The 13,324-nt window shown below is 35.8% G+C and overlaps 1 protein-coding gene across 3 annotated transcripts in view; it reads right to left on the minus strand.

Moving 5' to 3' along the window:
• The window catches only part of SLK (STE20 like kinase), a 49,468-nt gene that overhangs the window by 21,235 nt on the left and 14,909 nt on the right, over positions 1–13,324 (minus strand). For all 3 annotated transcript variants that reach the window (XM_059476638.1, XM_059476639.1, XM_059476636.1), the window contains exons 2-7: positions 7,213–7,377; positions 4,840–4,888; positions 4,290–4,439; positions 1,650–1,722; positions 1,245–1,439; positions 502–583 (exon numbers count right to left, since the gene is read on the minus strand). In XM_059476638.1, the coding sequence (XP_059332621.1) occupies positions 502–583; positions 1,245–1,439; positions 1,650–1,722; positions 4,290–4,439; positions 4,840–4,888; positions 7,213–7,377 (714 nt within the window). The remainder of the gene's footprint in view (positions 1–501; positions 584–1,244; positions 1,440–1,649; positions 1,723–4,289; positions 4,440–4,839; positions 4,889–7,212; positions 7,378–13,324) is intronic.

The raw sequence follows: 13,324 nt of genomic DNA on the forward strand, positions 1-13,324 counted from the left end.
CCTCTCCTACCATCTGAATCTTCTTTCTCTGCTTGGCCCTGCTACTTAAATCTATTCAGCATATGCCAGATGGATTGTGGATCAAGCAAATGGGTGCTGACGTTAAACACAATCAAATGTACCTGGTCACATCTATTCCTGTTCAGCTGTTCTGCACTGACAGTATTACAGAGGAGGCTGAGCATTAAAGCTTTTAAAACACCTGTCAGCAACTGGCCACAGACCTAACAACTCCTTCATCCATTGTAATTATACAAGTATAGTTACTTACACAAAGTAATTGGTTCTATTACAGCAAAATATGTTCAACTAATAACCTGATCTGTGCTTAGTATCATCTGATCAAATTTTACCAAATAAGGATCAATTTTAAAAAGAGATTGTGGACAAAGACCTTATTTGAAAATATTTAAGTAGTTACTATAATAGCACTCTGCTTTAAAAAAAATACCAAATATGCTTGCCTTTAAACAAGAGTTCTGAACAATTAACTCTTCCTACCTGTAGAAGTTGGCTTGCACTCCACCTTGCATCTACATTCTTTTCCAAACATTTCTTCAGAAAATCTTTAAAATCTGATGACCTACACAACAAGCAAAGAGGCAGTGATTGTTCTTCTGTCTTAACATCAGACTAGCACATAAAGTGAAATACCCTTTAGGTTCACATGAATCTACACTGCAGCTCCAAGTCCTGCTACTGACTCAGGAAAACACAAAGGGAAGACAGGAATGCCAAGGCAAAAACAGCATAAAGACAATCTTAACAAGGTTTGTCCTTTATCAGAAGAATTTACTTTTTGCTCTTCTTCTTCTACTTCATCTTCTACATCAGTAACTGAATCATGTGAAGATACTAAATTGACCAAATAGATAATGGCTCTTAAAAATACTTTCTTAGTATAAAAATGCTTTAGTTTCCTTTCACCCTTTGTTAGATGGCCTTCAGATCTGTTACTACATTTTTAAAAAAGCTATTTCACATACATTCTAAGGCAAAGCCTGTAAAATATTTCTGGGTAAAAGCTTCTATACAGAACTATGACCAAAAAAAAGTTCAAATTGTGTCAGAAGACATATAAAGGTATACACACATGTACAAACATATATTGGGATTGTACGGATATGCCTTAAAGCATAAAGCTACACAACAAACTTCAACAGGGCTGTGCTCATGAAATTTAGCAAACAAATGACTTGGAGTGCCTTACACTGGGGTTGGAAAGCTGTCAATAAAACACAAACCATTTGGAAGGCTGTGCCAACGTTGGCGGGTCAGATTTTGCGATTTTCAGCAGCACTCGCATGGGATTCAGTTCATGGTGAGGTGGCTCTATCTGAGCCATTTCTATTAAAGTAATGCCAAGAGACCAGATATCAGCCTTGTAATCATATGGTCTGTCTTTAGAGGTCTCACACATTACTACTTCTGGAGCCATCCTGCAAAGAAAGCAACAAAGTTCCAGATGAGAAAAAGCTTTTTGATGTGTTCTGAGAACAGTTCTAAACACAGACATTCACTGAAGTCTTGCTAGAAGCACATTCTACCATCAGGAGATTTACACAGTACCCATCAAGCTTGTAATATCAAATTAAAAGTAACATTAAGATACTAGTGAATACAAAAAGTCAGCAAAAGAGTGCACTTACCAATATGGTGTGCCAATAAAGGAGTCTCTTCTTTGTATTGTTCTGGTGTTTTTAGCTGATACTCCAAAATCCGCTTAAAGCAAACAATAAAACACTATTAACAGGGTGGTGGAAAGCATACTATGATTCTTTTTATTTACAATTGTCTTTTAAAATGATGTGTATTCCAGAGCAAACATTCAGTATTAAAAATTCAAAGTGAGGTAAAAATATTTGTGCTCTGATAGCTGAGTGACAAGGTTTTATACCATTTATAATGAAAGATTTTACATAAAACATATTCTACATTTCTTAAAAAAAAACCCAAACCATAATGCTACTGTTGGGCTGTATGGGACAGAAGCAAAACATGTATTTACTACAGGAAAAAGTGCATTACATATTCCTTTAAGTAGAAATTCATTTCTTTAGCCTATGAAGTCTGTATTCATCAAACATGGCACCGTCTCATTAATTCAACAAATCATTCCATTTTAAATTTCAGGACTCAAATTTTCACAAAGTTATATTTCCTCTTCATCTTACAGGTTTCTTTCCACATGATTTTTGATTTTATAATAAATACTTGAAAGCTTGCATATGTACTTTTCATTAATATCTACCCAAAAAAAAAAAACATTTTACCTCTTTGCAATTAGTTATCTATAAAGCACTATGTCTCTCACTCTTAAAAAAAGACATTTAAATAAGTATTATATGCTTATAACAGACAATTTTGTTAATGAAGATCTAGAGATTAAAGCAAAGGGACAAAGAGCCATATGTTGCCATCTGTAATCTGTACAAAATCACTTGATGGGCTCAATACGTGAGAAGTCTAATTTTGCTCTGGGGAAAAAAAACAGGACTAAAATCTATTGGCTCAAATGCATAAAACTGAAATTTTGAGGGACTACAGGTGTTGAAATAATAAAACTCAGATATATATACATATATATATAAATAAAATGCTATAAATTTACTTGCCATTCACACATCAGTTAAAAAAGGAATTATATATTTCTTTGTATAACAATCCAAATACAAGTAGTTTATAAGGAGTAAAATGCTCCTTCAAAGGATGCTGTACATTTTTCATAATTACATCAAGTCTTTTTTAGAAATCTTAATTAGCAAACCTGAATGCATCACCAAATGCACGTGAGAAAGAAATCTCCTGTGGTCTAAACTGTTAAGTAGTATCTTGACAGCCTGCAAGGTGCTGTATACCAGCTAAGCTTGACAAAATCTTAAAGTAGTTCCAAGTCTGTATGAGGAGAAGCCAGGTCATGTGAGGAGATGAACTGAAACAAATTATTCTCTCTGACCATGAGACTCCTGCTGTGATCTGTGGTTTCTTTTCCAGCAGTGCCAAGAAACTAAGACAGTGGTTCTATTACATTTACACATCAGGCCTATGACCCAAGTGCATCACTAAATGTTCTGGCTCCAAAGAAAAGCTACACCAGTAAAGTTACACGCACTCTGCAGACTAAAAGAAAGCCAGATGCAAGGATTGTGTGTACAAGGAATAATCTTGTACAGAAGGAATTCATGGAAAAGCACAATCACACTGAACTGATCAATACAGCAATGCAGGTTCTTAAATATTCTCAGTTTCTAATGGAGAAGGTGCACAGTACCTTGCTGAGATGTGATCAATATGAGTTAAGCAGGAGATATATTCCTGAATTTGGACACATCTTGCTTACATTTAAAAGGAAAGTCTGTATCAAGGCTGCAAATTTAGAGCCCCGGTTCCCTGTGGCACTATTCTGATTTTCCTTACCTCTGCCCTCTGTGCATCCAAAGAAATACAACTGATCACACTGATCCCATGCAGAGGGAAGGCTTTGAAACCTGAGCGTGGGCAGGGATGTCATGGAACTATGCCATGGGTAGAGGCACTGCAAAGGCTGACAGCTTATACACATTTCCCCCTGAAACAAAGTGGATCCAGATAATTCCTGCCCTTTCCTGGCTGAATGAAGGGATGCTATTCACCACCAGCAGCCCTTTGTCAGTTCTGCATGGAGGAATCCTCATCAGACTAAAAATGTGGATGACTGCTTAAACTAAGATTTAAAAAAAAAACAGAAATCAACAATAGTAAGCTGTATTTTGTTCCAAACTGTTCTGTCTTAATTTCAGTGCAACAAACAATTGAAAAAGGAATGGAAAACTAAGCTGGATGATTCAGATTACTACTCCTCTCTCAAAGGAAGAGACAACAGTACAAGGTACTGCTTTTTGGTGGCTGTGAACAATGTTCCCTTTCCAAACTAACAACTTCAAAGGGAAGTTCTGATGCTATCACAGTGAAGGTAAGTATAATCAGGAATGTTATACTAAGAAACAGCAAGATCTATGATGACTTCTTGTGCTGATTTTGAAGTATGAAATCTGTCATAAGAATAGTCAGGATACTTGCTCAAGTTTTTTTTTTTGGGTTTTTTTTTGGTTTTTTTTTTTTGCTATTTGGTTTTTTTTTTTGCTATTTTCCTTGATAGCACCAAACCACTTGCTTCTGAAAAACCTCTCATTTTTAGATTGGTATTTCAGTAGGTAAATATTGAACCTTGACAAACTGCAGCTTAAGGAAAATACAATTAAGAGACCATGCCAAGTTCCAGGAAAGAGTTTCATTTGCAACATGCTTACCTAGTTTAATGTCTCCATCTAATGTGAAAAGAATATTGCCAGCTTTTAGATCTCTGTGGATGATCTTATTCTCATGCAAGTAGTTCAGTGCTTCCAGTGTCTGCCTGCACACCACTTTGATCTGTGGCTCTGTTAACGGCCTTTCAAGCTCTACAAGAGAGAGACAGAAATAATCACAACATTTTTGCATTTTATGTTACATGTTCATAGCAAACCCTATAGGAATATATGGGGAAACTAATTAATCTGACAGATTCTAAGCATCACATGTCAGAAAAAAATTCTCTCAGAATACTTCTCCTTCCAGTAAAGATTTTATTCCTTGAGCCCAACCCCCTTCTCATTATGAATTATGTATACCTACCTATCTGAACTGTGAAAAAACTACATCATTTAGAGACTGGTTCTTTTGTGTGTTACATAGAGATGCTAAAGACTAGATCTTTTACATAAATCATATCAAAACAATACATATATTAAATAAGTTACAGTATATATTATCACTTTAAGGTATCAGGATTATTATTATTAGTTGAAATAACTTATTTACCCAACATTACTGCATCTACTGCTCCTCCTGCACAAAATTCAATCAGGATCTGTATATAAATAAATAAAAAAATATAGAGATTAGAAACTAAATAGTTCCACTGAGGTGAATCATTGATTAAGGGAGCATTTTTGGGAGATCAAAATTTCAGAATATTTGGCCTCAACAAGTTATTTTACTAACCTGCAAAATACTGGTACTCTTACCCAGCTAAATGTAGGGCTGTACTGCTCAACAAATTATTTGAAAAATGCCTTGAGACCCTCAGACAAAAGTTTTAATCCAACTATAAAATAGCATAATAAAGCTTATAAAACATAATGACACAGTCAACTTAAACCTACTCCTTGTAATGTGATTTACATAATCCCTGCAAACTCATTTCTTGGTTATTAAGCTCTACTCCTATACTATAATCTCTCTGACTGAAAAGTCCAAGAGCTAAATGATTTTCCAGTACCTGATGCTATCTCCTATATTGTTTCAGACAAGATGAAAACACAGAATAAATGCTCTGAAAAGCTACATAAAATTATTAAATTCAGATGTTTACATTAACTTTCCTTTATTTTCATTCATGCCTACAATACTTCAAGGCCTTTATCCCAGAATTTAATAATACCCGAACAAGTTCATTCCCAGTTCTGAGCTTCCTTTTGAAATAAAAATATACTGCAATTATTTATGAGCACAAACTATGCTGCTATGAAGGACAGAAAGAATATATGCAAAGGAGAAAGAGGAGAGACAAAAAGAATGAGGAGAGCAAGAAAGAGGAAATCTCATCCAAGACTGATACCCTATTCTTCCTTATGTGTTTATGTGGTTTTCTTCTTTAATTTAAACTTTAAATATTATAAATTATAATCTGTCTGAGAGCTAAGAAGCATTTCTTGCCAGAATCTCAACAGTCAATATGATTGGAAATAGTATGTTATTTTTTTATTTTTCTGTAGAGTAATTTTAAGATCAGCGTATAATTGCTGATAAAACAGGAAACCTCAAAGTATACCTTGTACCACAGCATTTATATATACACCACTTATGTGACATGTACTTCAAATTATTATTGCAATTAATCCCCACAGCAATGGTACCAACAAATATATTATATAATGCAATTTTTTGTAAATCCTGTAAACATTCTTCCATTTACATGCTTCTGTGTGCCAAGTAGGTAAGTGTGGGAAATTGCACATAAAGAATTTATTTCTCTAAAATTTGTAGTTTGGTCTGACAAAGGTCTCTTTGCTAGAGAAAACATGTTTCTAATCTTGGAAAGCAAACATGCATTTAATGTCCAACTATCATTCTTTTTTTTGCCCTCACTAAATTCTGTTTATTTACCACATCATTAGCCTTGTGGCTTACAAGCTCCTGCATTTCACTGTAAGTATGTAGCTCCAATTTTATTTTCAAAGTGTTTACTTCTATCTTTATTGTGCCAGTGAAGCCTACCCACTCAGTTTCATATTGTGCCTTTATGCCTACTTGCTTCCATGCTGACCTTTATGCACTGAAATTTTTTCACTATTCCACTGTTTTATATAATAATTTACTCTGCTCTGAGATCACCAAGTTTTGAGCTTAACAAAACAAACGTGCATCAGGAAACAAGGTACTACACTTCCACCATTTGTTCAAAGAGTAAAGCTTATTTGTAAGACTCCCAGGAAATCATCTTTTATTTGGTTTAGGTATCTTTTTGAAGTATAAGCTCTTTAAAAAAAAACCCAATCCATGCATTCTTTGTACCACTCCAAAAGCAGCCATAAATATTGCACTGAATTACCTACAAGTGCAAACTGTTTTGTCACAGCTAAAGCCACCCAAGCAAACAGCAGGGATGTGCAGTCCCATGTACCGTACACTCTGCACGTCAAGGTACAAATACCCAAGGTTTAAGTAAATTAATTATTGTTCAAGTCCTGCTAAACTGTCCTCCCTTCCTGGGAGTGCCAATAAACCCCCTGGCATCTAAAGTATGTACTTCACAGGCTGACCTTTTCAGCTCTTTATTTATTTTTCAGGTGTGGATTCTGAGTCTCACTTAAAATCATGCTAATGTAATTGAAAGCCGAGTCCTGTTGTTACAAATAAGCACCAGCTGAGAACTCTCTCAATACAAAAAATGAACTGCTAATTTCCACATTTTAGAGTCAAACCCCTGACCAAATGACTCAGGGTAGCACAATTCTGCAGTGACAATTACCTAAGTCATACCCACAATTTACAAATTAGTTTTGAAATGGAGTAGTTATCTCAACAGTGACAATCCAGATAAAATCTGACAAATAATATTTTGATAAAAGAAAAAACATGTAATTTCAATAACCTTTTGAAATAAGAAAAAACATTTAGAAGAGTACTTACCCACAGATTGTTTTCATAGTAGAAAGCATCTAGGAGCTTGACAATATTAGCATGATCACAAGATGCTAAAATATCAATCTCCACCATGTAATCTTCAAGTTCTTCTTCTGATTTAGTATCTATCACCTTTGCAGCAGCCAGAACTTTCGTTTCTTTGTTCTGAGCCTGTAATAGAAAAGTCACAGCAAACACATGCATTAATTTCACCAGAAAACTGGCACCAGCAAAAAAACCCCCAGAAATAAAGCAACTCTCTCTCTTGACACTTCTGTACAAATTTCCTGTCTCCGGTTTCCTCCTCTACAAAAAGACAATCCCTGCATATTATAGAGGAGATAAAATCTAGCAGAAAAAGGGTTTAATAACTTTTCTCAAGGCCAAGAAACAATGAAAGACATGTAAAAACACTTAATTCTCATCACATTCTTTAAACCATCATCAATAGCTCAGGATAATTGCTGCCTTACTACAATGAAGTTTTGTGCTGCTCCTCAAACATCATCTATTAACACAAGGCAAGGAGTCAAGGAGCCTCCACCCTCTGGTTCTGCCCTTCTGACTCTCCCCACGTTGTGGCAGCACCGCTGCTCCCAAAGCCAGGCAGGGAAGCAGATCCTGCCCCAGGAAGCAGCTGGAGCTCCTCTTCAGCCAGGGCCTGTGTGCTGTATCCCAGCTTCAGGAGCTGCCAAGCCATCATTCCTTCCTTTGGGCATTTTGCTCCCTGTGTTTCAGCAGCCTGGGAGGACTCCCCAGGTGGGAGCTATGGAAGGTGAGCACTGCAAATGCTGCCAGCTCTCCTGCACTGCTCCTCACCCACACATCAGGGACAGGGACAAGTGCAGAACAACTAAATCAAGCAAAGGGAAAGCAAGATTTTGGGTGCCCACAGAAAAGAAAAGGCATTTCTGCTGTGCATTTAAATATTCTTTGGATTTTTTCAAACATAAGAAATTACAGACAAGTCAGGTGACTTATTTAAATAGCAAAACATTTCATCAACCAGGAAATACTACTTATTAAAAGAACACTGCTGAAACCTAATCACAAAAAATATATACACTCTCCAATAATTCTCTTGTAAGTTATGTTTGAAGGAATGCTCAATTCCAAGCTGCAGCAAGCTTTAAACAAGTATTTTTCTCAAGTCATCATAAAAACACTATTTTGCCAAGTAGTGACATTTCCAGTGGCTACCTCTGAATAAAGGAAGTGCAGGACTGAAGTCTACTTCACCCATTGAACATGAAGACCATGAAGCCCATGAAGCCAAGTCCTGCATTTACTCCACTGAGTTTTTGACATTCAAATGAAATTAAATGGCAAGAAGGGACACAGGCTCTCTCTAAAGCAGCAACAGACAAGGATCAACAAGGGGAATTCCAACTTCTGATGTGCAGAATCACAAGGCAGTTCATGTCTCTGCTGGTGTGGATTGTGCATGGCCCTAAAGCTATTTCGGATGATCCCAGGACAGGATGCAGTAAAAATCCCAAAACCAGTATCAGACAAAAGCTGCTATCAGACAGCAAGAACTCTTAGGAACAATTCTGAAGGTCTAAATATTATTGCTTGCACAGCTATATATAATTCTCTCTATGTGGCAAAAGATAATAAAATATTTAAAGATAAACATTTACATTAACATTCAGTAAAACAGCAGTAACAGCAAAACACACTTATAAAGCACAGTCCCAGCTGATTCATCTCATGTTGAGGGTAAAGGTTTTCCATTACATGTCTTTTTATCTCAATATTCTTTCCAAAACAAAAAACAACCAAATCTTCCCAACCTCAATATTTGCCCTCCCATGTTTAACAACAAAGATAAGTAATCTGTATAACATCATTTGAAAACCAACTACTGAGAAGGTTTCCAACACACATTCTAATAATAAAAAGGAAAATATCTGCTTAGTAACGCAAACAACATTTGTTTTGGTTTCATGCTTTGTAGCAAGAATGAAAGACCAACCTTCCTATTCGAGAGCTGCACTGTAAATTAAACACAAAAAGTGAAACAGATGTCTGACCACAACAGAATTGGACTTGGTAGCTTTACTCGTGCAGAAAAACAGTTTTTAAAGCACCTTTCTATAGAACTCAAATTTTAGCTGTAAATGGACTTTTTTGAAGCATGCATGGCCACACACTCTTCATTTAAAAAATACTTAAAAAAATAAAGCTGAAATTAATTTTTACACAAATTTGCTTACAAACTATATACTGGCAATAGTATTTTGTTTAAGTAAACCATCTACATCAGGTAACAGATGTTACTGCTTCCAGATTGAGTTTCACCTTTGAGCAAGAAGGGCATTGCTAAGTTCGTGTGAATGATTACATGCTCAGGAGTTTGCTACATTTACAGCATATATTATTTTTTTTCTACTGACAGAACACTTTGTATTTTGATTTTTCCCAGATCCTTTTGCTTAAAGCAACTAGAAATCTGCTTTGAGTATGCTTCTACGATTTCCTCCTTGTGCAGCTCTAGTAAAACACCTCATTACAAATAATGAATTATTATAGAGACAGTGTGATTATCTTTATAAGCATCTTAACAATTATAAACAAAACAAATGTTTGCCTTTGTTCTGCCTCAAAATAGTAAAATTTTGTAGGTCTAGATCCAGACTTTTTTCCCAGCTTCTAAAAGAAAAAAGCTTTAGAATTAGCATATTTCCACTGGCTATTTCTGAGGACTGATGAAACAATTTAAGTATACATCAAGTAACACCTGAAAAAAATTATATGTTTTAAAGTTCTTTTTGAATAAGGCATTAGTCATCTCCACCCCACAATGCACTCTATGAAAAATACCCATCTATTTGACTTACTGTAAGTAACATGCTCTTTTTAACTGGGTAGAAAAGGATTTAGCTGTTCATGCACAAGATTTATGAATCACTGTACTGTACAGTGAAAAAAAAAACCTCTTTGGATTAGGAGGAACAAAAAGCACTTGCAACTTTGTGTGGGTATGTTTGTTTTTCTAAACTTTGGCTGAAGTCTTTCTTCTTCCACAAAATATTCTCCAAAGGTCAGAGCCAGAGCAAAAATGATTGTGTAGAATCAGTCCTGATTTGCACATGGCAATTCTGCATTTGGGTACACCAACAATTAAAGTCAACCTGCCATTTAAGTTACAGGATATATTTTCAAAGGGCAGAACTTCTGAGTAGCTGTAGTCCAGCAGTTTCTTCCTGTATTTTAGCTCTCAACTACCATTTCAATTTATTCCAACTGCTCTGCTTGAATACATTTGATTCTGCATGTAGGATTAAGTGACTTAAACCTCAGTCCTATGCTAAGAAATCCAAACTGGCATTTTCAATGGTTATGTGCAGACAAAGAAGAAAAGGGTAGAAGGATTCATTAACCAAATTTGATCTTTTCAAAAGATACATACATAATAGATGAAAACCAAATTGGAATAACTCATTCCCTCAAGACGTGACTAATGCAAGATGACGTGGATATTATTAACTGTTACATGCAACAACACGCAAACATTGCAATCCTTTCAGTGAAACTCCTATTTGGATTATGTATTGAAGGTTACTACAGCAAACATTTTAACTTAAGGAGAGAGAATGCACAAGGAAATAACCAGCTGTATGTTACAGCATGGTTCTTGCAAGGGATGGCACAGTCTCATCAGCTGTCAATGCACAGAAAAACACACTTAATTCTAAGTTAAATACTTTGAAAAGATGGATTGCAGGCTTGTATAGAATAAATCATCTTAAAAATTACAACTTGCAATTGAATATGTCTGAACTTACATCCCTTACACTGGAATGGCAACGTACATCTAATGCACAAAAGTGTTGCAGAAATCTGAAAATGTCTCAAGAAAGAAGAATAACCATTCCACACAAAACCAGGCCGTACAAGAATGTGAAATTAGTGACTCCTCCCTAACAATGCTGGATTTTTGCACAGGGTATCATATAACTAAATTTAAGTTCTAGAGGCAGAAGCTTTGTGAAGAGACTGACAGCAGAATATTAAAAGGTAGTTTACTATCTGGGCACCAGGCCAAGAAGATGCATATTGCCAGCCCTGGACAGCAGGGAGAGCAGAGCTACTGCTGCACAGTAATAGGATTACAGCTCAGAGATAACACATAGCCTTTCATCTTCTGATGACCAATATGAAGTTTCAGCCTTGCTTGTGAAGAGCTGTTTCAGTTTCGGATCACCAGCAAACGTTTCCTTCCCAGCTGTGCATCTCCTCTGCAATGCAGCTTCAAAAATTAAACAATATTTACAACTGAAAAAAAGTTAAGTACATCCTTTACCTCTTGCTCAGCCAGCCAGGAACAAAGCTGAGATATGAGATAGAAAATTGTTCATCACTTTTCCTCCTGATGCCTGATCTCTTGTGAGATGTTACATAACCTCACTGCATGTTTTGCAGGCAGCAAAACAAATCAATTAAGAAGCTTTTCCTTTCTGACTCATTCTTCTCAACAAAACCATATAGTCATAATCATGGATCATCAAAGTTGTCAAAAGGGGAAAAATATACACATCCCTATTCAGCAAAAGATGTTTTTTCCCACATAAAAAGCTCCACTTTTGTGTGAAATTGGGATTGTCAGCTCTAGCTCCACATAAATTTTGTGACAGTGCCTGGGTAATCAGTACTGAAAGGCTGGCCTTGTACAACACAAAGGCAGGAGCTGTTTCTCTGAGCTACCACAGAGCAGAGATTTCAATCTTTCTTAGAACATATGAATTAAGGAAAAAAAATTGCTCTCATTTTAAATTTTAGCAGCTCTATCAAATAAAAATATAAGCAGTAGTGTGGCCTACTGAAACAACTACAGTGGACTCTTCTTTTGTCAAAGTTTCCTATAACATAATTAACAATGTCCTGTACATTTTGAAACTAAAAAAACCTTAAATGATTGAACAGTATCAAGTGTTCAAATTTCTTTTCAACAACATGGAAAGGTGTTCTTCATCAGTGAATTTTAGAAGTTACCTTAGATAAAAGGAAGCATTAATTCTAACACTAAATGTTAAAAATGTAATTAAAGTATCAGTTTGAATTCAAGAGCAAATAGCTACTCTTGCAATATTAAACCAGTTTTATCAAGAAAACACAAGTTCAGCCAATGAAGAAGACAGCAATCTCCACAGACTTCTAGAAATTAAGATGAGTCAATAATTTCAAAGAAGTTGTTTTTTGCAAGAATCTTCACTGAGAGATGTTTGAAAATGCAGTAGTAATAAATTTTTAAAAGGGAGATAATTTCAATTTTTTGTTTAATTATAGATATGCTTGGCCCAAGGAATTAAAAACCAGCTAACTTCAGTTAAACCTGCTGAAAATTGTTGAAATGATGGATACAGAAGATTTATTCAAAAGTTAATGAAATGAACTATCTCCCAAAGAAGATGATACACCCTTGAACTACAGCTGATCAGCCAAACACTTTCCCAGCCTGCTCAATGTATCACAGCTACCCTACTAAACAGTTTCTTCTACTTAATTAAATTCAGTTTCTCTGTTTAATGCTGAGGAAAAAACCAACCAAACAAAAACAACAACAAAAAAACCCCACCAAAAACCAAAACCCAACCACCGCTGAAATAGAAATACAGATAAAAGTGCCTCTGTTTCCTACAAGCAAATGCTCCTCCTACAAAAGTGGAGGCCAGGGCTCATCCCTGACTGCTGAAACATCTTTATGATCCTGTGGTCTGGTGCTGCCTTTGTGGCTACGCTCATTTGGGAGCCGTTTCCATGACAACTTCACTCTTTTAACATTATCCTTGTACTTCGTACTTACTGTGGTTCTTCTGTTTCCTCCACAGTTGGTTTCTGAGGATTCCACAAGTTATTTTTGGGAGTGGTATGAAATATAATTTTCATGTTTAACCTCATGTTTCCCACTAAGTATTCTCATTTATTCTGTGGTATTTTGTGTACTAGCTAAGTAGAGCTTCCATCCTGATTGCACATGCTTTGTGCCACTGAAATTAGAAGGAATACTTATATTCATCTTTGAAGAGTATATGAGCTGAACTGGCAAATATGTGCAAAATAACCGAAAAAATCCTTTACAGTAAACTTAACAGGAGAAGATATCAGATTTCAG

The sequence above is a fragment of the Ammospiza nelsoni genome, chromosome 8, assembly GCF_027579445.1.
Source record: "Ammospiza nelsoni isolate bAmmNel1 chromosome 8, bAmmNel1.pri, whole genome shotgun sequence".
Lineage (NCBI taxonomy): Eukaryota > Metazoa > Chordata > Aves > Passeriformes > Passerellidae > Ammospiza > Ammospiza nelsoni.